This window comes from Siniperca chuatsi, linkage group LG19 (assembly GCF_020085105.1).
Source record: "Siniperca chuatsi isolate FFG_IHB_CAS linkage group LG19, ASM2008510v1, whole genome shotgun sequence".
NCBI classification, from domain to species: Eukaryota; Metazoa; Chordata; class Actinopteri; order Centrarchiformes; family Sinipercidae; genus Siniperca; species Siniperca chuatsi.
Window position 1 is genome coordinate 4130373 of NC_058060.1, and position 26269 is coordinate 4156641.

General features: G+C 41.6%; 1 protein-coding gene and 1 long non-coding RNA gene across 2 annotated transcripts in view; both read right to left on the minus strand.

Moving 5' to 3' along the window:
- Positions 1-26269, minus strand: part of plppr5b (phospholipid phosphatase related 5b) — a 230840-nt gene that overhangs the window by 36841 nt on the left and 167730 nt on the right. The window contains exon 9 of the mRNA XM_044176787.1: positions 10411-10661. Coding sequence (XP_044032722.1) covers positions 10411-10661 — 251 coding nt within the window. The remainder of the gene's footprint in view (positions 1-10410; positions 10662-26269) is intronic.
- Positions 12131-13519, minus strand: LOC122866747. Its single transcript, XR_006375799.1, has 2 exons — positions 12967-13519; positions 12131-12873 (listed from the first exon to the last, which is right to left on the minus strand). It is a non-coding gene; the product is annotated as an uncharacterized LOC122866747 (long non-coding RNA).

Sequence of the window (26269 nt, forward strand, 5' to 3'; positions counted from 1 at the left end):
TCCGTTGTCTATTCCGGAACAGAAAGCCATGGGGGAGTACATCGAGGAAGCCCTCGCTCAGGGTTACATCCGACCGTCCACTTCTCCAGCAGCCTCAAGCTTCTTCTTCGTGGCCAAAAAGGATGGAGGCTTGCGGCCCTGTGTGGATTATCGAGCCCTCAACAAGATCACAGTCAAGTTCCGGTATCCACTTCCTCGTCCCTGCTGCGCTGGAACAACTCACGCGGTGCCACTATCTACACCAAGTTGGACCTCCGCAGCGCCTACAACCTGATCCGAATACGTGAGGGGGACGAATGGAAGACGGCATTCGTAACACCTACGGGCCATTATGAGTACCTGGTAATGCCCTACGGTCTGGCCAACGCCCCCTCTGTCTTCCAGGACTTTATTCACGAGGTACTCCGGGAGTTCCTTCACAAATTCGTAATCGTGTACATAGACGACATACTGATCTACTCCCGGAGCCCAGAGGATCATCTCCTACATGTTGCGGAGGTCCTAGAACGCCTGAGAAGTCATCACCTCTTTCTCAAAGCGGAGAAGTGTGAATTCCATCAGACTACAGTGCAGTTCCTTGGTTATACCATCAGTGGTAGTGGCATCCAGATGGACGAGGGGAAGGTGGATTCCATCCGAATTGGCCCACACCAACTACGGTAAAGGAACTGCAACGATTTCTGGGGTTCGCAAACTTTTACCGTCGCTTCATCCGCAATTACAGCAAGATAGTCAACCCCTTAACCAACCTCCTTCGTAATAAGCCCAAGTCTCTGTCCTGGCCACCAGCTGCTCAAGAAGCTTTTGACCTCCTCAAGAGGACCTTCTCCAGTGCACCGCTCCTTACTCATCCAGATCCAGAAAAACCTTTTATAGTCGAAGTACGCGCCTACGACTGGGGTAGGAGCGGTGCTATCCCAACCTCATGGTAACCCAGCTAAACTCCACCCATGTGCTTTCTTTTCCGGAAACTCAGCCCGGCGGAGATGAACTACGACATCGGTGACCGAGAACTGCTGGCCGTGAAGTTGGCCTTAGAGGAATGGAGGCATTGGTTGGAGGGCGCCCAGCACCCCTTTACGGTTCTAACTGATCATAAAAATCTGGAGTATATTAAACAGGCCAAACGTCTTAACCCCGCCAGGCACGTTGGGCTTTGTTTTTACCAGATTCCATTTCCAGATCTCTTACCGTCCCGGTTCTAAGAACATCAAGGCAGATGCTTTGTCCCGGCTACACGCTCCCGAGATCACTACAGATGACCCTGAACCCATTATACCTCTCAGCACGTGTTCGTCAATCCCATACTATGGTCCGAGAATTCAGTTCCCTCCTCCAATGTCTCCACCAGTACTCCGCCGGGCTGTCCCCGGTCTACAGTACGCCCGAGACTCCAGCGTAATCAACTCATCCATACTTCTCATACCTCGTTGGGCACTGGTCACCCAGGGGCCAATGGAACCCTCTCGCTGCTACGGGAACGCTTCTGGTGGCCAAGCATGGCGAGGATGAGAAGGTACGTCCAGGGTTGTACAGAATGTGCCATATCTAAATCTCCACGTCATCTTCCCGCAGGCAAACTCTGTCCCCTGGCGACGCCCAACAGACCCTGGTCACACCTGGGGGTGGACTTCATCACAGATCTCCCTCCTTCAGACAATCACACCTGTGTCCTTGTAGTCGTGGACCGGTTCTCGAAGTCCTGCCGCCTCATCCCACTTCGAGGACTGCCCACGGCTATGGAGACTGCCGAATGCATATTTAACCATGTCTTTCGGTACTACGGGTTACCGGAGGATATAGTTTCTGATCGAGGCCACAATTCATCTCCCGGTTCTGGAAAGCTTTCTTTTCCCTCCTGGGTGTGACCGTCAGCCTCTCCTCTGGCTACCATCCTCAGAGCAACGGTCAGACGGAGAGGAAGATTCAGGACATTGGGCGTTTCTTACGTACCTTCTGCCATGACCACCAGGACTCTTGGAACCAGTACCTGGGCTGGGCCGAGTACGCCCAGAACTCCCTACGTCAACCATCTACTGGACTCACTCCCTTCCAGTGCGCACTCGGTTACCAGCCCCTCTCTTCCCATGGTCTGGGAACCCTCAGAAGTTCCAGCTGTGGATCACTGGTTCCGAGAGAGCGAGAGGGTCTGGGACGCAGCTCATCATCAACTACGGAGAGCACTCTGCAGGCGCAGGCTGACGGCCGATCTTAGGAGATCCACCACTCCAAGATACCTACCCGGCCAGAAGGTCTGGTTATCCACTCGCGACATCAGGATGCGCCTGCCCTGCAGAAAGCTAAGTCCCAGATTCATTGGCCCCTTTACCATAATCGAACAGATCAACCCTGTCACATATAAACTCCAGTTACCAGCCCAGTACAAGATCCATCCTACTTTCCATGTCTCATTACTGAAACCATTTTATCCTTCTGTTCCTGTCTCCACAGAGCCTGGCGAAACGACAGATGCCCCCTTACCGCTTCTCTTAGAGGATGGTACCACTTACCAGGTCCGCGAGGTCTTGGACTCCCGACGCCGTGGTGGCCTTCTGGAATATCTGGTGGATTGGGAGAGTACGGTCCAGAGGAGAGGTCATGGATTCCCCGACATGACATTCTCGACCCTTCTCTTCTGACGGAATTCCACGCAGATCATCCGGATCGTCCAGCCCCGAGGAAGAGGACGGCCGCCGCGGCGGCGTCGGGGTTTCCGGTCCTCAGGAGCGGACCGTGAGGGGGTACTGTTACAGACACGCCAGGCTCCACCTCATCACAGCCACACCGCACTCCCTCACCGGAGTACTAATTCCCAACACCTGTCAACCATTACACACCTGCACTTAATCAACCACCCTACTCCCTATAAAACCCAGCTCCGCACCTCAGTCAGTGTCCGGTCTCGTTAATACTAAGGACAGATTATAGCAGTCTTCCTACGTATACTTCACGGACTCACCACTACGATTCATTGGAAACCTACCCCTTGGAACTCCGAACCCCGGCTCCTGTCTGTCACTTATCTCCTGAGTGTGTTGCTCCTACTCCTGGCTCCCGTCTGTCTCCGGTATCCCGAGCTCCTGTGTGTTTCCTGTCTTCCGTGTGTGTCGCCCCAGTGCACACACGGTTCCGCCATCCGTAAGATAAAGGACAGTATCTATTTCACTCCTTTATACTTCTGTGTTGCAATAAACTTTCTCTGTATCCTTACCATCGTCTCCGGTTACTCTGTCCGTAACACAGACTCATTCTGAAGATTTTGTGCTACTGAGTCTGCTAAACTCTCTAACAATTCAAGGATATTATTTATTCTGATTGTTTCATGATTCATTCTCTAACTGTTCAAGGTTACTGAGAGCTTGATTTAAAGCAAGGAGAGGATTAGCTGTTAGATGTAGTGGCTGTGTCGTTTTCATTCAAATAATTTTCAGTTAAATCATTTTGAAAACCTGACTCATTCTGAAGATTTTGTGCTACTGAGTCTGCTAAACTCTCTAACATTCAATAGTTACTAGTGTGTGTTGATCTATGACCTAATAAAAATCAAACATCATTGCAATTTATCCACATGATAAAAATCACTGTAAATAGTTTACAAATTGCATTTACAAATTGTCACGGTGTATACCAAATTTCTGAAAGACGAACCAAAAGGCTCTAGACAAGAAACAACTGCTGGCATGTAGTTATACAACACTGATGGCACCTGGACCATCTGGACCTGGGTCTGTTTGCTGGAGACAAAAAAGAGAGAGAGAAACAAAAAGAAACATTAACTTCATAAATGGACAGATCTCATAAACACCAACCATAAGGTTGGTATGTAAACAGAAAGACAGACCTCATAAACGTGTGTGTCTGTGTAAGTATGTGTGTGTGTATGTGAGTGTGTCTCACTTGTTGTGAAGACAAGGGGTAATGACCAAAAACAGCTGTTTTTACTTTAAGAGATGAGATGAGTGATGAGAATAACAAACGCAAAAACCCTAGAATTTCACCTTTATAGCAGCCTATTCCTATATATATATATATATATATATATATAAACACCAAGATAATACTTATGAGAAACACTATAACTCAAACCAGCTGCCATAATACCTTATGAGAGCCAATTTTGGTAGAAATTACATTTTAAAACACTACCTTTAATTTACCACGTACAAAACCTTAGAAAATCACCTTTATAACAACTTATCCCTATATATAAACACCAAGATAACACTTATGAGAAAACACTGAAGAGAACTCAAACCAACAGCAATAATAGCTTATAACAAGCAGAGAGTCAAATATACCTTATGAGAGTCAGCTTTGTAGAAATTACATTTTAAAGCACTACCTCTTTAATTTCACAAGTACAAAACCTTCCGTGTTTGCTTCTGATGTAAAATGAGAGAAAAGTAGAGAAAAGGAAGGTACATGTGTTATCTGCTGGGTAATTATTACTTTTATATGGCCTGATTGAACCGTCTCACAATGCACTGTAAAACAATTTAAAAGCAAATAGACTTACAGCGTGCCGATGGAAATCCTTCGCTGGAAGCCCTACGGGGTCTCAGGTGTGGATTCTCAGAACTGGAACCGGTTCTCCTCTGGTTGCAACCCAGTGAGAATCCTGGATCTCTGTCCACTGGTTGAGCAGTAGACTTCTCCACAGCCATCGATTAGTGGTTGAGGCAGGCTCCTGGTATAATGGAGGTTGTTCTTCAAAATATTGATGCGGTATCACATCCCCAGGATCTCCTCCGGTCAACTGGACGTTTAATGTTTTGACTGCCTGAGGCAAGCACAATTGTGTCATCCTATGGCTGTGATGAAACCACGCTCAGTCTGTCTTCACACAGTTTGCCTTTAAAAAGAGCAACAAACAGCATGGGCATGCCATATGGTTTTATTTACCCTGTGTGAAGAGTTTCATCCACCAATTTCAAACTGCCTTCACAGATGATTGAGCAGCAAGGGTGATGGTATTACTGGGGAAATTTGATACCCTCATTTCTCAGTCTGCCTTCACACAGTCTGCACAGGAGCTGCAAGAGATCCTGCTCATGCAGGCTAATGCTAGCCACAGATCACAGTCTGCACAGGAGCTGTAAGAGATGCCCCACGCTGACATTCATCAACGGATATCCGGACATTTATTCAGCTTCAAAACTTTAATCATTTATTTTTTAGTTCACATTTTCACAAAATCATTGCCTCACACAAGCTCCTCCTAACTTATTTTCCCATTGGCTAACCCTCCCATTGGTTCACGCAAACTCCGTCTACCCTCCAACATTCTTCCAATTCATTCACACCTCACTCTGCACCAGACAGACAATTTTTATACTTTTGATAGTATTGATTTCACTTAAATGATTGAATTATTTAATCATTTTATTTCATTTACAGGTTTTTTTTCATTCCCATGCCTACTTCACTCCCATTCGCTCCTGCTCACCACGCCTGCTTCACGCTCATTGGCTCCTGCTAACCATGCCTGCTTCATGCTCATAAGTCCACGCATAGGGCCACGCACTTACGCAGGGAGGGAGGTTCAAGGGGGCGGGGTTTAATTCATGTTTAATCAAAGGTCAAAGGTCACCATCCATCACCATCATCATCATCATCGATTAAAAAGTGGCAGAAAGTGTTGCATATCACTCTCTGACTGCTCATCACCTGCAGAGGGAAAGAACTACTCATGTGCTTCCTCTTCTTTCACTACAGTGCGAGCTCACAACTGTATTGATGATGCAGGTCTGTCAAGCCATTCCTTCAACAATTTATCATAAAATACCTGATGCTTCTTGTGGCAATCTGGCATGTACTGTTCATAGGTGACAGGACCTACTTTCCTGTTGATTACATAGGGCCCCTGCCACTTAAGAGACCACTCTCTGATGTTGGAAGAAGAAGCAGAACTTTCTGGCCCTCTTGGAAGAACTTAGAGTGAGCCACTTTGTCATAGCTCTGCTTCTTATGCTGCTGAGCACTGACCAGATTAGTGTTGGCCAGTTCCTGGAACTGTTCAAGCTTGTCTCTCATCTTCAATACATACGAGAGAACACTGCATTGTTTTTCCGGTTTAGGTCCTTCCCAGGCCTCCTTAAGCATATCCAGCGGCCCCCTTACTGCATGACTCATGGTGGGATTTGTTGGGTCTCTGTAAATAATATTATAAAGAGTACGGTCTAGACCTGCTGTATAAGAAAAGTGCAATGAGATAACTTCTGTTATGAATTGGCGCTATATAAATAAATTGAATGACCATACAGGAGCTGGAATGGAGAAAAACCTGTTGACGCTTGAGGCACCTCTCTGTAGGTAAAAAGAAGATCGGGGAGCCATAGGTCCCAGTGTGCCCCCGAGTCTTCCACAAACTTCCTCAGCATGGATTTGAGTGTTTTGTTGAAATGTTCAACAAGGCCATCCATCTGTGGGTGATAGAGACGGGTCTTGACTGCTCTGATCCCCAGCAGTTTGTAGACTTCCCTCAGGAAGTTAGAGGTGAAATTGGAACCCTGGTCAGTAATAATTTCTTTGGTGATCTCAACCCTCAAGAACATTTGTATTAGACAGTTTGAAATCTGGCGTGCCTTGACCTTCCTTAGGGGGTAATGCCTCTGGATATCTTGTAGCGTAGTCACACTATATACACAAATATACCTATGACCTGCACTGCTCCTCTCTAGTCTCTACAATGTCCATGGCGATGCAGAAGAAAGGAGTGTCTTTAACTGGCATGGAGATAAATGGAGCCCTGTCACCCTTCCTTCCTGGTGCTGTCAACTGGCACTGTGGACATACTTTGCAAAACTGAACTGTGTCAGCAAACTGCTGTGGCCAATAAAAGCGAGTTGACATTCTGGAGAAGGTTTTGAGTTGGCCTGCCCAAGGTACAGAATGAGCTAGCTGCACGACCAAATTCACAGTTTTGTGGCCCTAAACTTAGATAGAGAAGACAGATGGTATTCAGCAAAGTGGAAAACAGGCTATGTCAAACTGGGAGACTTGCCATGACATTTGGTAAATGAACTGCAATCACTTTGGTGGTTCTCTGAGGTTTCCTGTGCTGCATCATTATTTCAAAATATCAAGCTGTCCATTACTTTGTTTTATGACCAAATAGCTGCAAAACTAATGACATTACCATCATCCTCAGCTGTACTTAAGTTTTTAGAGCTAATTATCAAATGCTAGCATGCTGACATTAGCATCTAGCTCAAAGCACTGATGTGTCAAGTACAACCTCACAGAGCTGCTAGCAACTGAGCCTGATTCCATTCAGTATTCCACATGTTCAGTTCTGAATTTATTATCTTGAATTTAAGTGTCTGAATTTGACCAAGACAATATGATCAACTGGATTTTTTTGACTTGAAGATTTAGATCTAATCTGAATAGAGGTTTTTATATATGATGGGTACTTGGATTTGTTGTCTGAGTTTGTGAACCCTGAAAAACATATATACTGTTGATAAAGCTTTTTAAATTGCACAGCTTAAAATTGACTTGAAATTTTCAAAGACAGGAATTCAGACCACATAAATTCAGACAGATCATTTTCACTAAAATATTTCAGGGCTATAAATTCAGTAATATTTACATTTCAACATCAAGTATTCAAAGGTGATAAAATTTCACAATAAGAAATTCAGTTTCTTTGAATTTAAAACTTTATGGTCAATATTTGCTTCCACACATTTCCTACTGAAACATATTAGAGTGAAAGAATAAGGTAGCATACAGCAAAAATACTTTAGTAGAATGTAGAGTAGAATGTGGGTGTAGGGGAAGCTCCACCCATGAAGCTAATACTTCACAAATATTTCCTACAGCAGTTTCTGATCCATCCAGACTGTCCTCACCAGAAAAACATCCATATAGGTCGTCTGTTCAAGCAGCTTATTATGACCCATGTTTACGTTCATTGTAGGATGCAATCTCTAGTGGTCATGTTAATTATGATGGGAGCAAAGGAGGAAGTCAGGTGACATAGTATATAGAGTGAGAAAGTTCGCTTCTGGAGGCAGTGGAGTGGACGGATGGAACAAACAAACAAATGACTTTCACACAAGAGACCGGTGTGCCTGTTCTGTGTGAAACCAAAAGTCAGCGTTGACTTAATTAAAGTTTTAAGTTACATAATGTCATGTACATGACTTATGTAACCTAACTTACGATAGTTACATGACTTACGTAACATACTTATTTTAACTTTCTAGGTCAAGGTTTGTTTTCTACCCATAAAACACATACAGGCAATAACACTACTGTAGATTCCACCAAACTTATTTCAACTCCCACTTAGATTTTAGCAGATTTTGATAGCAATTCTTACTGAAAATGAACCAAAAACTGAATAGAAACTGAGGGATGTCCTAGGATTCTACCTAATTTCTCTGACTGAAAATATGTATCTGTAGCGTTTGGTAGAGTACCAAAGTATAATCTGTTTTTCCGTTTTAAACCAAAAACCAAAAATGATAAAACAGGCCCATTGGTTTCCATTTTTCAATTTTCCCATTCAAGTTGAAGACTACAGGTGACTGGATGACCGGGTGAACCGGAAGTAAAATTAAACCATCAAAATAAAAGTGAAATGTGTGAGAACTTTCTGTCAGGAGAACGAGGCACTTTGCAAATGAATTGGTTGCCTGTAGCTTCAGATTAAGCTAAAGTTAGCTAGTTAGTGTGATATATAGTGATATTATTTTAGTTGAGTGGCATTAATTAATATTGTGGAAACTGTCATTATTCCATATCAATCATATGCAGACTCTCGCAGAGCTGCTTTAGATCAGAGAGAGAGTTCAGTTCAGTGTTTCTGCTCCGAGCAGATTACACGGCGGTAGCAGCTGCTGCTGAGCAGAGAACAATGGCCGCTGACTGACTTCCTGTAATCTTTGCTGGTTGATTGGCAAACTCACAGTGACGACATGAGAGCCTTGCTTTTACTCTTTATGCTAAGCTAAGCTAATTGCCTCCTAGCTCCAGCTCCTTACTTATCTGAACATCTCACTCTTGACAGAAAAGCAAATAGGATTATTTCTCAAAATGTTGACCTATTATTTTAAGATTAAGTTGTTGCAAGTCAATTATACATTTAATATTCGTGTTTAATCATGTTATCTTTGTACTTATTTTTGCATTCATATTTGTTTAAATTCCAGAGTCTTTATAGATGTGTTATGTGATGTGTAAAGTTCAGCTATGTTAAAATAATTGTCAGGCACCTGCATATCACATTATGAATGAAAACAATCTACAACACCATTGCAGATTTTTAAAGGCTAGAGGCAAAGTCTTTTACTTTGTGGCGACCAAGTGATGATTCCCAGTGTTGCACAAGTTCACACTTCACAAGTTCTAGCTCAAAGTTTTTTCAAAATATTTTCATTTTTTTTCCTTTACAAATTGCTGTGAGTTTGACATGGGTGGAGGAACTTTGCAGCTGTTGGCTTGTCTAACCCTTTGTTAATGATTTCTTGCGATCATCATTCAGTCACTGATATTTCCCAAGACTGATTTATGACCCATCAGATTCTGTGACCCAAAACACCGGCATGCCGGGTGCCGTAAAACACAGTGTGTGAGCATTGTTAACTCTTGCAGGACTTAACGATGCTCACGTTCATCAGTTGCAAACAGATACATTCAGTTCACCATTCACTAAAACATGAGTGTGTTCAATGAACTGCGCTCTTTTAGCGCGTTCATGCACAACACTGATGATTCCTCATTCTGTGTCAGTTGTGATTAATTCCTGTTTATTGCAACTTAGATCTTAGTGTCAAAGTTTGAGCTGTATTCACTTCAGTCATGATAACATTGTTCTCACCAAAGTAATTGCTGCTAACTGCTTTCAAGCAGTCAGATGATCAGATAGGTCGGAAACAAGTTTATCCAGATTTTCTAAACCACAATATTTTGTGGTTAAACTGAAAGTGAGCACAGATGAAATGTTACGAAACTCCCTCATTGCACAGGAAAACTGAGCACAACTACATTAAGTACAGATGACAGATGATACAGAAAGTGGGTCTGTACACTGCAATGGATGTTTACCATGGACAGTGTGGGTCATAATTTTACTGTGCACCTTTGTTTTTTCTTCCAGATAAGTCTTAATTTGGTTAGTATAATGTTAATATTACTGAAATAAATGGACAAACCTATGGAAATAAGACTGAAGTTGTAATCCAGAATTATCTTTTAATAAAGCTATGTAAATGTACTACCTAGAACTGTAAGCAGCAGCAGAGCTTCAGTAAATATACATATGGGAAATTCAAACTTAAAAAATGTGAACTAAAAATGTTTTGGTCAATTCATACACTAACAAAAGTTAATACGAGTATTTTTCATTTGATCTACAGTATATACAGTGAGAGCAGTAAATGGAAGAGCAGAGTAACTCACAGCCAGGTAGAGTGCAGCGTAGACACTGAGTGCAGACTCCTTGGATGGGAAGGTCTTGCGGGCATGCAGGATGTCGTCCTGGTTTCCTGTGCAGGCCTCCTGGTGGCTGATGTAGCGCAGCGCTTGCTGGCAGCCCAGTGCCGTGTAGTTTGGCTTACAGACCGTCAGGAAGTAGGGTGCCAGGTTCCCCGTCACTACCTGGCCTGCATTGACAAAGATGTCAACGGTGAAGAGGCCAAAGGTGTAGACTCCTGGGAAGAAAAAAACATGTTAAAAGGGAGGACGAATGGGACAGATGGAGCTACAATCTGCAGCAACGCTGGTGGTATCAAGAATGAAAAGGTGGAGCTACTTAAAAATACTGAGCTGTGTGGGTTGTCCCTCTACCAGCCATCTCAGCTACTGATATCATGAACCTCATCTCAGTTTGACATGCAAAAGTTTATCTGTCAAATTTCAGTTCACCTCTGATATCCATCAGCCTCCAGACAAACTAATATTAGCCTAAATATAAGATGGTGTTTTTTCTGAAAATCATGTTTGAAAAAGTGAGGTTGTATCATATTCCAGAACTAGACAATTTTGTGTTCACAACTTATCCTTTTTGAATGGAGAGAGTACCAGCGTATGACCAGCTCCTACAGAAAGTGTTGCATTATGGGTTGTTTGTAGCCTTAATGTTGCTTTTATTAAGTCCATTTATAGTATGTCTTTTAGTCAGCACTTAAATAGTTTTGTTAGCCTGGTCAGTGTTACCAACTCTTTTCCAATAAAAGTAGCTAGCACTAGCTCCAAAAGTCAGTAAAAGTTGCCAGATGATGTCATACACTCATTTGCATGTTGATGGCGCATCCGTTTGCATAAAGCTTAGCGCATGAGGGCAAAATCACCTTAGTTTAAGCCAAATAAAAAAGGTAGATAGAGACATTTTTTGACAAATAATCACAAACTCACTATGGGGACATCATATATTTGAAGTAAAAAATGTTTTAAATTTTTTTTTTAAATCTACAAGAGGAGGGAGACAATCAAACAAACTATTTAAATATTGACAAGCTCAAACAAACTATATTTACAATCTATAACATTCTAATCCAGAAATCGAGAGTGAGAGAGAAGCTGCCTGACCCACACGCCACACACTAACTTCCTGCGTACAGTGCAAGAGGAGAGGGAGAGAGAGACCCGCCGCTGTTGGCAGAAGAGCCGTGCAGCATGTATGGGAATTACAATGAAATATTTTTCGCCTATTCCTTAATGGACTGAATAAGTCACTAAATTTGTCGCTAGTCGCTTTTTAGAAATAAAGTCACTAAGAGGGTCTGAAAAGTCGTTAAATCTAGCGACAAAGTCACCAAATCAGCAACATTGAGCCTGATTTACAGTTTTTTCTGATTGCTTAAGCACATTTTTTGTAACTATTGGCTATTTTTGCAAAACTCTACACACAAATAAGAAAACTTTTCACCCAATTATCAAAACATTGTAGTTCTCTTGCAAAAGTGAACACAGCTAGATTAACTCTTCACACCTTTGTAAAAATGGTGTTTTCGTATCAAACAGTAAACACAAGCCATCATCTACTAAGCACACAATGTGCCAACTACACACTGATGGTATGAATACAAAACACATCTGGCTTTTGCTTTCTCTGTGTACAGATGTCAATTTGAGGTCATACTTTTGTCATAGTGTCATGTAAACATACAAGGATCCAACCTTCAAGTATTGGTGTTTATTCACACTCATCAAAACCAAGACAAAGTCAGAACACAAAATAGTAATTTCACAAAAAAAAAGAAAAAAAAAAGACAATCAGCCTACATCATGTCGTCTTTCTGGGTCCGGCCACAAAATTTCGTCCACATCGCATGTGATGTCCTCCAGTCCAAGGCACCGGGGAAAATATCTCCTTGAATGCCGTATCCAGGCCTGACATGATGCCTGGTCAATGTCTCCACATGCCTCCTCCATTGCCTGTAAAAGGGCTACCTGTTGATGAGGATGACGGTCGTACACTTTCCAGCGCCAGGCAGAGAAGAACTCCTCGATGGGATTTAAGAATGGAGAGTATGGAGGGAGGTTGAGTGCCATGAAGGATGGGTGGTCTGTAAACCAGTTGCGGACCAAAGCAGCCCTATGGAAACTAACATTGTTCCATATGATGACATATCGGGTATGCTCTGGTCTCTGAACAGTGAGCATGTCATGGAAGGTGTCCAGGAATGCAATAATGTGTGCAGTGTTGTATGGGCCTATGGTTGCATGATGGTGAACAACACCATTTTGGCTTATAGCTGCACACATGGTTATGTTACCACCACGTTATCCTGGGACATTGATGATGGCACGGTGTCCAATAATGTTCCTGCCACGTCTCCTGGTTTTACTGAGGTTAAAACCGGCCTCATCTACAAAAAGTAGCTCATGTCCCATGGCATCTGCTTCTAGTTCCATCACTCTCTGGACAAGACAAAACAAATGCAACACATCAGGCCCATGCACAGCACTACAGTATGCACTTCCAAATTCAGAACCAATGACACTATAGCTTACCTGCACATAGTCATATCGCAGTTGCTTTACACGTTCTGTGTTTCTCTCGAAAGGAACTCTGTAAATTTGCTTCATTCTTATTCTGTGGCGCGCAAGTACACGACTTAGTGCAGAAATGCTTACACTGTGTATATTTTGAAAGATGGTGTCATTATCAATTATGCGCTTCTGTATTTCGCACAGTCTTATTGCATTATTGGCAATCACCATGTTCACTATATGGGTCTCTTGCTCTGGAGTGAACATTCTTCCTCTGCCCCAACATCTGGACGTCTAGCAATTCTGTAAAGTAACAATTTCAGTATTTTTGCATGTATGGTACTGTTGTGTTTCTCATTAGAGTATGGCAGTGCTACAAAGTACTTACCGATTCTCATTTCGAAATGTCCTAATGATGCTTGCCACAGTGTAGCGGCTCAAATTAGGCTGAACCCGTTGGCCAGATTCCCTCAGGGTCATCCCATGGTTGATGACATGGTCCACTATTGTAGCTCTGATGTCATCAGTTATTCTATTTCTTACTCTTCTTACCCTTCCTCTTTCCCCTCCTCGTCCTCTTCTTGCTCCTCCTTGTCCTCTTCCTCTAACCCTCTCGCTTCTTCACCTCCACGTCCTCTTCCTCCAACTTCTTCACCTCCACGTCCTCTTCCTCCAACTTCTTCACCTCCACGTCCTCTTCCTCCAACTTCTTCAACTCCACATCCTCTCCCTCGGCCTCCTCTGATTCTCACTCTTCTCACTCTTACTGCTCCTTCCATTGTACTCCACACAGACAGCTTACCTGTGGCTTATTTATAGTGCTTAGGCTGATTGCAAAGTGAACAATTATCTAAAACAGTTTTCACATGTGAAAGTGTGCCAGACAGTTGGCAAAATAGTGTTAATGATAGCCATACATGTGTATAATTTTGCTAGGAGTGTGTTGGAAATTTGGTAATTGAGTGTAAGAAGTGAGTTGTGTTTAAAGTTCTGCAAAAAGAGTGTTGTGCAGTGAATTGTGCCTACAGTTTTGCAGTGTGTGTTACAAAATTGCAAACTGAGTGCAAAGCAGTGTTTGTGCTTTTAGTTTTGCAAACTCAGTGAGTGGTTTTGCTATACGTATTAATAGTTTTAGAAATTGTGCTACAAGAATCACGATTAGCGCTTAAGCATTCAGAAAAAACTGTAACCTATGAGAGTTTTTGACAGCTCATAGAATGAAATGAAAAATATCAGAGAAAATAATTTCAATCACTTCCAAGAGTCTGGCAAGAGAGAGTGAGTATGTGACTGATGGACAAGATACACAAATGTGGGATTTTATGTTCTGCTTTAGTATTTCTGTTTTACTTTTATGAGAGAAAAGGCTTGAAAGATGAGGACTCTCTTTTCCTTGGATTAGTACATGTAGTATCTTAGGGAAACTTTCCCAACAGGACTAATGTAAGAGTGTGCTGTATCTTAAAAAAAGCCTTTTTAGAAAAACAGGTGTTCGAAAAGCAGGGGTTGTCTTATATTTGGGAAAATACAGTATTTACTTCCAGCTGCTGACAGAAATCTGAGGAGAAACACTTGCTCCATCAGTTTACAGTTTTTCTCAGTTGCTAAAACACTAAAACCCATTGGCTGAACAAAGTTCTCAGTTGCCTGACCTCATTTAGCTAATGGTGCAGTCTGTTGTCAATACCTTAAACCATTTCACATGGTAAAACACAATTTGCAGCTCTCACTTAGACTTTTCAGAAAAACTCTAAACACATTCTCATTCTCAAAACACATTCTGCACTCTAATGCACATGTCATCCATACTGGTAAACACAAGTGGCAACAATCAAATACAAATAAAGAACACATGTCACTGATTGAACACAACCACTCAAAATTGATGTAACCTGTTTCAAATGATGTGACACAACCAATATAAGCCCAGCTCCTTTGATTTGTGTCCCTTTTACTATTGTATACTGTAGTACAGTGTATTGTAGGCTGTATAGTGTACAATGAACAAATTGTATGGCCCTGAACATCGTGCTTTCCATTTGTTAACAGTACTGACTGCTCAACAGATTTTGACTGGCTGCAGGTTCATATCAACAATGAACAAGAATTACAGTATCACAGAGACAAAGGACCAGTTTGTGAGATGCAGGGTACAATACTGTAAAAATAGGGGTAAAAGGAGGAGGAAGAACAACAAAAAATTGCAAAGAGCAAAGCAGAGTTGTAATTTCTGATCAATTTTGAGCTGCTATGATAGAACATCTTTTCGTTCATCAAAAGACAATGACGGAGAAATATTACATTTGTTTTGAGATTAAAAATTGACTTCTTCCTGAGAAGAACAAAGTGTTTTCTGTTTTTTTTGGTGTATTGTTTACTGACTGCTTGATAGTGTATATCATTTTGATCACTTGGTTCATGATTTGAGAGCAGTGCTTGATTTTGAACACAGGTAAAACTGTTTTGAGGAGAAAGTTTCATTTTGCGAGAGGAGTCAGAGGTTTTGTAAATAGTGCTTGGAGATGAGGTTTTGTGTTTAATGGTTTCAGAAAATGGAGCAACGTTTCAGAAATTGTGTTTTAGCAATTGAGAAAAATTGTGATATGAAGATATGGGTCCACTACACCACACTAGGGTCTCATTTTAGTAAGAGGCTTATTTACCCAATTCAAATTCTGTGTGAATAAAAATAACAAACTTAAACATGAAATTTGTTATTATGCCAAATATATTTCATAAAGGCAGCAGCAGATGTGTTATATTATTCAGCAGGACTGCGTGAAAAATGAAAGCAGATGCAGAAATACTCTGAACCAGTCCGAAACAGTGAAAAAAACTATAATTGTGTACTGTATAATTTTACAATAATATCTCTACATTGACTTAGAACATAGCTGATTTAGTGACTTTAGTGAGTGTAACGTAATTTATTTTCTCGTGTAGTGAATCTGTATAGTGTATCCTTTGTCTATAGCTTTGCTGTCTCTCCTCTCCCTAATCTCCTAAAAAAGACACATTGTGTTTAGACATAAGCAGAGTGCTTCGTAAAACAAGGACAAGACATAAATCATTCAACCAACTTGTATTTTCAGTGTGAATGATTACTTCTAACACCAGACGAAGCCTGTTTATCCCACAGCAGAGATCTGCTGTTCCTGACATTGCACTGTCTACAGGGGCACCTCAGTACCAAGAACACAATCCCCTGCTGCTCACCCAAACCGAACACACACACACACACACAGACACACTTTGTAACAGTCACCCAGGTGCCACCGTCTATTCATACTGCTCTTAACCAAACCAGCCAGGCTTTATGTCTCAGTGAGTGTAGGGGTTTTAACAGAAATAATTGCTTCCCTCCTACGAGAGCCCGGCCCTCTGTCACACTAAATTACCAAACAGGTGCTTAGTCAGACAACTCTCACTATCTCACACACACTGAGAGGTGTTCACCACACCACAAACACACACATACGCTTCCAGGATGTATTATTTGCTGGGGCAACAATAGCAACTTTACCAATCACTGTGAAGTGTTTGTGCTACTGCAAACTAATTCAACCCAGGCTTTGAAGCGCATTAGCTGGAAGACATTCATGAAAACTGGTAGTGAGGCATCACCGCTGTTAAGCAAGGCACATATTTCTTCTTCTTTCACACAAGTTCTTGTTTAAATGTCGCTGTCTAACTCATTTCCTTTCTCATTCCTTATCAGCCACAAAGAGCAGCAGTGTGAGGCTCCAGATAATGACAGGTCCATTTTGTAACAAGCATCAAATAGGTTTTGTCAAGCGTCGTGTGACTCACTCGCCGAGCACTCGCCCCACAGCGCATCTTTCCGACGCTGTCCTACTTACTCTGACACGAATGTAGAAATGTGGGCGCTAATTTTACGGATGACTTACTCACACACACAAGATGTAGCTAACCCCCCCCACACACACACACACACACACTCCTGTGTGGCTTTGGGAACACAGAGACGGCTTATTAGAGCATAAATCTAATTCAGTTAGCCTGCTTCATACAATGCCATGATCTGCTGCAGAGCCACTGTGTAGCCATGCATGTGTATGTGCTGGAGTTTAAGTACACATGCTTATTGGGTGTATGTGATCCTCTTTGTGTGTGTTGGAGGGTGAGCAGGGTTGAAGCAATGCACCTCTTCTTTGATCTGGTGCCAGTGTCTTCACAGTGCTTCAGTGTGATGCAGTGCATTATCACAGTTTTCCAGACTCCCTGTGTGCTCACAAACACTTTGACACACACAAGTCATACTGTAGGTAGAGACCTCAGAACATGTGGCTGTGTTAAAGTATTAATCTGATAAAGATTGAATTAAGAGTTTTTTCCCTTTGAGCACTCAATTAGAATAAGTTAGTACTTATAGTACACAACACCAGCGGTGAAGCCTGTTATTAGTGGTTGTGAAATGAGAGAACAATTGAGATCATGGTATTTTCTGGGAATTCTTGCCAAAACCTACTCCTTTTCCCAGGAAGAATACCGGTGGGAACATGGGATTTTTATGGGTGTTTGTGTGTCTTTGTTCACCTGTGTGTTGATCACCAACCCTCATTGATGACAGTTACAGATCTGGATGTGTTGATGCCCACAAACTCTCATTCATTCCATCCCCAAATCAGAGAGCAGAGCAGCGTTCAACAGGTGGAGCATCGAGTGTAGAAGATTGCTGAACATTTCAATTAAGCATCCAACATCACGCTCTTTATAAACACTCAGTATAGACAAATCCAGAATGAAGACAAGTTGCCATTATTGCAGTGGCATCTCACTTGTAAAACCTTGTATAACACTGTAATTGTCATGATCCTGTGAGTCTCTCTTGTTTTTCCCCTGTGTTATTCCTCTCCTTGTGTGTTGTGAGTCCCCTGATGGTATTGTCTTCTGTCTTAGTGTGTGTGCTTGCCTGTCTGGGCGTGGCATCCACTGCAATCACCACCCACCTGATTCTACCTCGCTACCTGCTGTACACCTGAGGCTCATCCAGTAATCAGACTCCTGCACTGAAGTGACTATCCTGCCCTAGTAGAGCTGTTGCCAGGTTTTCTGGTGTGGAAACAAATGACTGCGCTAAACACTGTCTTAAAAGAGACATCGAAACTTCAGGACACTTTTAACTCCACAGTTTTAATGAGATCAGCTGCATGGGAGCACAAAACTCGTTGCATCAACTCTCCCGGTTCAAGAGCCATTTGTGGAAACACTGGCCAAGGAGCACTTTCCACCACTGACATGGCAGCTCCAGCTGTGGGACGCTCAACGGACCACACCATTTCAGAGGGAACATCAGTGGAATCAGATGGGTGACAGAGGCAGGCAGGGAAGATAGAAGGAAATCCTCCGCCCTCTACCATCTCGTCCGAAGGTGAGGCTGCAAAACCGTTTTACGTGCTGAGCCCGGACTAGTCTTCCAACCGCCATCCCTCTGCTGCACCCGCACTCGTCTTCCAACCGCCATCCCTCTGCAGCACCCATCCCTCCACCATCGCTTGCTTCCACCATCATCAGTGATTCGATCGTTCGGGGGCTCTCCCTCCCACGGAACCGCTGCAGCGGTACACTATTTTCCTGGAACCCGTGTGTGGGACCTGAACGTGCTTGGAAAACACGCTAACATGAGTACTGTGGTGGCACACATTGGCATAAAAGACACTTTAAAACTTCTCACCACCCTTAAAGCCACTGGAAAAAAACATTGTCATAATTTCAGAACCCCTACCGACTTACAAAAGGGGCATAGAAAAATTCAGTCATTTGTTCTGCTTAAACTCGTCAGCAGACAGACACGGGACACAGAGGTTAGTACTGAGACGAGGGAGTTTATTGAAACAGGCAGACAGAGAAAAGCAATGACGGGAGCTAAGCTAGTAAAGTCTATGGGTCTTATCTTGATGTAGCGCTGGTAGTAAGATCCACTGGAGGAGACGGGTGGCAGGAAAGCCGGGAGCTGACGATACACACAACGGAGAAGTCCAAAAGGGGTTGTCAATAGAAGCTGTGGTCGGGTTGAGTTCTCGTAAGAGGTTTGAGACCGGGGAGTGAGACTATATAGTGTGGAGTAGATGATTAGTGGCAGGTGTGTAATCAATACTCAGGTGAGTGCGATCTGCTGATTGCAATGGGTGGAGCTGGTGGTGTCTGTGTTGGCTCTCTGACACTCGTGGCTTAAAAACTGCATGTGACAAATTTAAGGACACTTTTATAAACAACTTTTCTGGGGCGCCCTGCCTTCTTCAAGTGCAATGGACTGCACCCCAACCACAGGGGCTCTCAGGTTCTTGCCCACAACATAGTACAGTGTATTTCACCCTGACTACCAACCCCACCTACCCTCGTTGATTTGTATAAGACCCATAAACAGGAACTTATTTTCGGTTGCAAAAAGAACAGAAATCAACATGGCTGTTTAATATATTTAATATATTTTCTCACTGAGACCTGGCTGGGCACAGTCCCCCCACCTACACGTATTCCTGTTTGCCCAGAGAGGGAAAGAAGGTTGGAGGGACAGCTGCAATCTACAGAGAGACACTGAAGGGCAGGGATGTCGACCTAGGCACATTTCATGCCTTTGAATTTAATGCTACTCTTTTATTTTCTCAGCCCTGTTTCCTTGCAGTGACAATACATAGATCTCATAAATTATCTGTTCCCTCTTTTTTTTTTACGTAATTCTCAGACTTTCTATCTGTCATTCACATGAGCTATGACTATAGCTTTTAAACAGCATGTTAACATACCGACTCTCAAACATGGACACACCTTGGATTTAATTATATCATGTGGTCTGAACATCATTATCTTCTGTCACTGATCTGGCTCTGTCTGACCACCACTACGTGTTTTTTAACGCTACATTACATTACGCTACATTACCCCTGGAGTGGCCACAACTCACATCATATGTTGCAACTTACAAAAATAACATCTTGCCGTCATCCTGTGAAGACTTAGTTAATGATAAAATGAAAACAGTGCTTGACGCAGTCTGGAATTGCTTTTAACTGGTTTACCTCATTTCTTTACAGAAGATTTTTTTTTTTTTACCTTTTATAGATGACCATTCCTCCAAACACTTTGAGGTTACCTGTGGGATACTACAATCAATTTTAGAACTGTTACTTTTTAATTTGCACATGCTACTCCTGGGCAGTGTCATCAGGAGGCACAGTATCTCTTTCCACAGCTATGCTGATGACACTCAGCTCTACACCGACACAGGTCTGATTGACTCACTTTTTAACTGTATTTTAGATATAAAGGCCTGGATGTCACATAATTTCTTATAGCTCAACCAGGATAAAACAGAAGTACTGATCAAACTAAATACACCAGGACTCAACCCAAGCCAAGAAGCTAGAAACCTAGGAGTGATTTTTGACTCTGATTTTAAGGCTCATGTGTGGGGTGTCACACCCAATTCTCCAAAGTAAGGCAATTTCTCTCTCTGAGCAGCAGAGACATGCAGAGATGCGCGCTTTTATAACTAGCAGGCTAGACTACTGTAATGCTCTCCTTTCTGGTCTACCAAAGAATACAATAAATAAGCTACAAATAATTCAAAATTCTGCTGCACCTATTTTAAAGTCTTTACACTGTTGCCTGTTAGTTTTCGTATTGATTTTAAAATTTTATTTGTTTATAACGTACTACATGGCCTTACACCAGACTACCTCTCAGAAATGCTTTTAGTTTATGAAACAGGAGGGACCCTCAGATCATACGGTTCTTCTCTTTTAGCTGTTCCACAATCCAGAACAAAAACATTTGGAGATGCTGCGTTCAGTAAACCGCTGGAACAGCCTTCCAGAGGATCTGAGAGCAGCTGAAAACATTGATATTTTTAAATGTAAACTTAAAAACCCATCTGTTTAGTCTGGCTTTTACATAGTTTACGTATATTTATAATCTTATGTTTTTATTTTTTATACGCATTTTATCATTATTATTTATTTTATTAATATTAAACTTATTATTTATTCATTATGTTTTTACTATCTTAACTATACCCTTTTTATTGTCTTATTCATTTAACTTTTAGTTTTTGATTGTTTTAGTGTGCATTAGTCTCTAAATCAAATTTTTTTATCCTAAATTTTGCCAATCTCTTGTAAAGCACTTTGAATTGCGTTTGATTTGTCTGAAAGGTACTATATAAATAAAGTGTGACTGATTGATTCACAAGCCTTTGCTCCATGAAACCTAATTTGTTTTCCTATCTCCATTATTATTTAATCCTCATGTTTCAATCGCATGAGTGGCATGCCAACAAAGAACTGACCAGACATAGCTAGACTGAATGATCTGGTTACATGGGGCCAATGGTGAGGTGCCATCCAGCATATTTCTTGCTATCTTGGTACCACTTTCCTGGCTGAAATTCCACTTTTACAGCATCATGTGTTTTCAATTTTAATAAATGATGCATTACTTTTGATTACAAGCAAGGAATTATGGCGTTTCATGATTTAAATAGGTTTAATTAGCTACTCTTGGTGTCCTTTTTGATAGCAATAGCAAGCATAAAATGTCTTAAGCTCATCTGGCAACGTGGCCTCACACATGATGGGGGTGCTCCTGCTTTTGTAGCCTGTGATGGTCTGGATCACTTGTCACATGTGTTGGTGTTGAGGTCTCTCTCCAGTCATCCGCTTTACCTCCTTGATACCAGCTTTTAGTCTCGCTCTAGCTGTGTTGTATGCTTCCTTTTCACCTGACCAAAAGGCAGCTTTTTTAGCTCTGGATTGGGCCCTTGTGGTGGCAAAAATACAGAAAACACTCTGACATGTCAGAATGTCCCAATGAGCGGGTGTACAATAACTTCCTGCAAAATGTATAAAAAGTGACTGCTAAGTGTGAACCTTTGTGCATTGCCTGAGACGGCTCTCTGCGACTGTGATGGTAGCTGTACCCGCTTGCAAGTGTAAAGAATAAAGCCTGGGTAAGAGATATTTTCTCTCTTGTGAGTCTTTATTACAGAAAATTCCACAACAGCCCTCACCTCTCCATTCATCCAGGCTGTTTGGTTGGGGAATTTTATCTTGTCAAACCAAGTAAATATAGTCCAAAGTCTTAGTCTAATTGTTGATTAGATGAAGAGAGCTACATCTCATTCATATCAGCATCAGACATCCTGAGGCCTGCTCTTCAAGATGCTTATTTGAGCAGTAATTACAGTGGTCTTTTGTGGTTCCTTCAACTCTTATCAGATGAGCAAGTTAGTTTGGTGCTAAAATGGCATCTGACTTTAGATTCAATTTAGATACATTTTCCATCTACCGGTCTACTGGATCAGCCATTTTTCTCAATAATTAGTTATTTAATAATTAAAGTATAGCTGGTAACCTTGACATAACTTCTTGATAGTCTTTGTGGACCTCAGGCTGGCTACAGTTCTGTAGATAAACCCCTCTCACTGTCAACTGCAACAATGCTTCATCTTGCCTGAACTGGAAAGAAACATCTGAGGTATCATCCGCTCTGAATTATTTAATTATTTAATTTTTGACTTATTGAGTCTGTCACTACATTATCCAGCTGTTGCCAGCGGCAGTGGGAGTTAAATTCAGCAATATAACTGGGAGCTAAACCATGAAGTGCTTTAAAGGAAATCAGTGAAATCTTAAAATCAAGGCATGTCTTTCCTCCGGGGTGGAAAGTTCTGGTCTTGTCTGGCAAGTATCCAAACTGACACCTTTACTGTTTGAGAGGAGGAGTCAGTTTGGATCCAGAGGTCTGAGCAGAGTTTAATCAGACCGTTCCCCATGGAATTCCACCAGGTCGAATATGATGTGGCTGTGTTGGTGAATGTGGGGATACATTCACTCCCCCTGTGTTCTCACTACAATAATAAATTGTAAATACATTTGCGAGCCTATAGTGCTCACACAGGCTAACACTGTTATAGTAATAAGGTGACTTTTGCTTAGTTTTAGTGTTTACAGTAACTTACCTACAGCAACTTTAATTTAATTTGAGGCCTCAAATAAATTAAAAAATAATCTCTTACATTAATCTTTATCTGAAAATATCAATACGTAATTTTTTTCTGTACACTAGGATCTATTAAAAGGTGATTCCAAACAAAGATAAGCAGGAGATTGACTGAGCGACTGATTGCTTGAGGTGTGTTTGTTTCTTATGATTCAGTTTTATTCCTGATAACTGTCAAAAGAAAAGGTCCCAGGTTAGATTTTGGATATAGAATTTTTTTTTATTTTGACATGAATAAGAGTGCATTTTCCAATTCTATGTCAATGATTGATTTACTGTAACTGATCAATTCCACCTAGAGTTCACAAAACACATTTTAATTGTGTTTTCAATTTGTTTCAAGTTCATGTTCCTTATTGTCATATGCACAACAATTACAGTGAAACAGTCATTGGCAATGGAATTCTTAATTCTCAGGCTAAAACAATATGTATTTAAAAAAATCACGCAAGTAAACAAGAATCTAAGACATAAAATAGTGCAGAAGTTAAAATACATGAATATATATATAGAATAAAATATAATAAGATAATACTGTGGTAGGCAGGTGTACAGTAATGATAAAATGAATAAACTCTAATTTAGACAGGTTATGGACAGGTAAGAACATGATTTAGGCACGCTGTGCACTCATAAATATATATACTGTGATGGTTACACAGCTTGTAAAGAGGTAAGGAGGAGCTTGAGACACAGCAGCTGTCCTTGTTGCCATCTTCTCTAGTAAGAGTTTGGAATAAATGATGGGGGAAAACTGCCACAATCACAAACTCAACCTTGGAGTTTAGTGCAAAAGCACAGCAGCAGCAATGAGTGTGCAGCATGAAATATGGAGAAAAACATTGAGGAGGCTGAGGATTACCATTTTGAGGGATCATTTTTAGAACATGTTCAAAGAGTGCTCATGGTGCAGAGCAACCTTGGGAGGGAGGTTTAACCCAACCACAAGAACAGGGAGGGATGTTTCTGTTGAGTGAAATCAGACTGTCAGAGTAGAGTTGTGCTGCGTTCAGCAGCCACAAACACTTTATCATCAGGAACACTGCAGTCTCTGGAGACACTGCTCTTCGTGACAGAGGAGTGTGACATTGGTTATAAAACATTAATGCTGAGAGAGAGGAAGGCAGAGCAGTTCTGTGGTATTGTTAAGTGTTGATTATGGAGAACAGCTCTTGGTCAAATGAGCTGCTGTGACTTGTTTTACTATTCCAGTGGATGCACAAACTGTTGTGTGTATTTACAACATGGGCTTCCAGTGAATCATATATAAATCGGGAATTGAAATGGCTGTGGCATGTCCATGGTCAGCCTTCAAATTTTTAGAAGCATTGCACCACAACTCCACTTTAAAATCCAGTTACAAAGTTGCTGTTTTTTCTGTTAGAGTAACTTCAGGTGTTGTGGTCTTTGTTTTTTATTCTATACACATGGACAAGAAGCCTTCCCACCTTCAAGCACCACCAGTTGGGTTCATTGGAACAGACAGCCAAGCTGGAGATGCTGTTACCAGGAGTCGAACCACATGTCTGCAGTGTTGAATAGGAACTTTATCCCTTGGTCAATCTTGTGTCCCTAGAATTCCGTTAATTCATTACATTTTTTTCATAATACAAATTAGATATATCCTCTTTTCCCAACTCAAAAAGCATGAAGTCTTGCTTTCATCCTTCAAGACAATGGCTTTGACTCAAACTGGGCTGAATTAATGCCATATTTACATTACCCAATATCAGCCTGAGGGCCCAACCTGAAAGACATGGGGTGTTGTGAACAAAATTGAGAGTCAGGCATGACAATGGTAGTTTGAACCCATTAAATGTGTCATAGTGGAAGACAACCAAAGCAGGATTTGGGACACGTAATGACATCCTGACAAAAACACTAGCGTGTCTGAATTTATTTGCCCTTTCACCTTTTACAAAGTGTTCGGGGATGTTGACCATCAGCAGTAAAGAATGCTCTTCTACACAAATCTGTAGATTTGTAGAAGAGAAAGAGGAAAGATGCTTTACTTCATTTGAGTGATCCTGTAACCATATGACTATTATCCTCGGCTCAGGAGTATTATACCATATCAATCACACCTTTTGAGTGAGCAACCCTATCACCAGACAAGAAACATTGATATTAGTCGATTCCTTCAAAATCCCAGATTATGTTAAATGTTTCTTTTTTTTTTGACCAATGCCAATGTTTTTATAATTCTCCATTTCTACAATATCTGCTCATGGCAACAATGGTATGGTTAAGGATAGGGAAAGATCATGAAACATTAATTTCAGGTCTGTGACTAGAGGCTCCATCCACCACCCCTACCTCCACACCCACTTTCCGTCTGGCTACGTAAAACACAGTATTTCCTGCACTGACACTGAATGTTGGCACTGGGTGTAAATCATACAGGATTGTCCAATATGGACAGAATTCCTATAGATACTGGGCTGAGTTATGACATCACTCTCTGCACATGTATAGTGGTGTGAAAAAGTGTTTGCCCCCTTCCTGAGTTCTTATTTTGTTCACAATTTAATGTTTCAGATCATCAAACAAATTTAAATATTAGTCAAAGTTAACACAAGTAAACACGAAATGCAGTTTTTAAATGAAGGTTATTATTATTATTAAGGGAAAGCAAAATCCAAACCTACATGGCCCTTTGTGAAAAAGTGATTGCTCCACCTGTTAAAACATAACTGTGGTTTTCACACCTGAGTTCAATTTCTCAACATGTGTGGCAGTAATCAGGCCTGGGTGCCATTAAGTGATCAAGAAATCACTTAAATAGGACCTGCCTGACAAAGTGAAGTAGACCAAAAGATCTTCAAAAGCTAGACAAGATGCTGATATCTAAAGAAATTCAGGAACAAATGAGAAAGAAAGTAATTGAGATCTATCAGACTGGAAAAGGTTATAAAGCCATTTCTAAAGCTTTGGGACTCCAGTGAACCACAGTGAGAGCCATTATCCACAAACGGCAAAAACATGGAACAGTGGTGAACCTTCCCAGGAGTGGCCGGCCGACCAAAATTACCCCAAGAGCGCAGCGACGAGTCATCCAAGAGGTCACAAAAAACCCCACAACAACATACAAAGAACTGCAGGCCTCACTTGACTCAGTTAAGGTCAGTGTTCATGACTCCACCATAAGAAAGAGACTGGGCAAAAAATGTTCCAAGACGAAAACCACTGCTGAGCAAAAAGAACATTAAGGCTCATCTCATTTTTGCCAGAAAACATCTTGATGATCCCCAAGACTTTTAGGAAAATACTATGTGGACTGACAAGACAAAAGTTGAACTTTTTG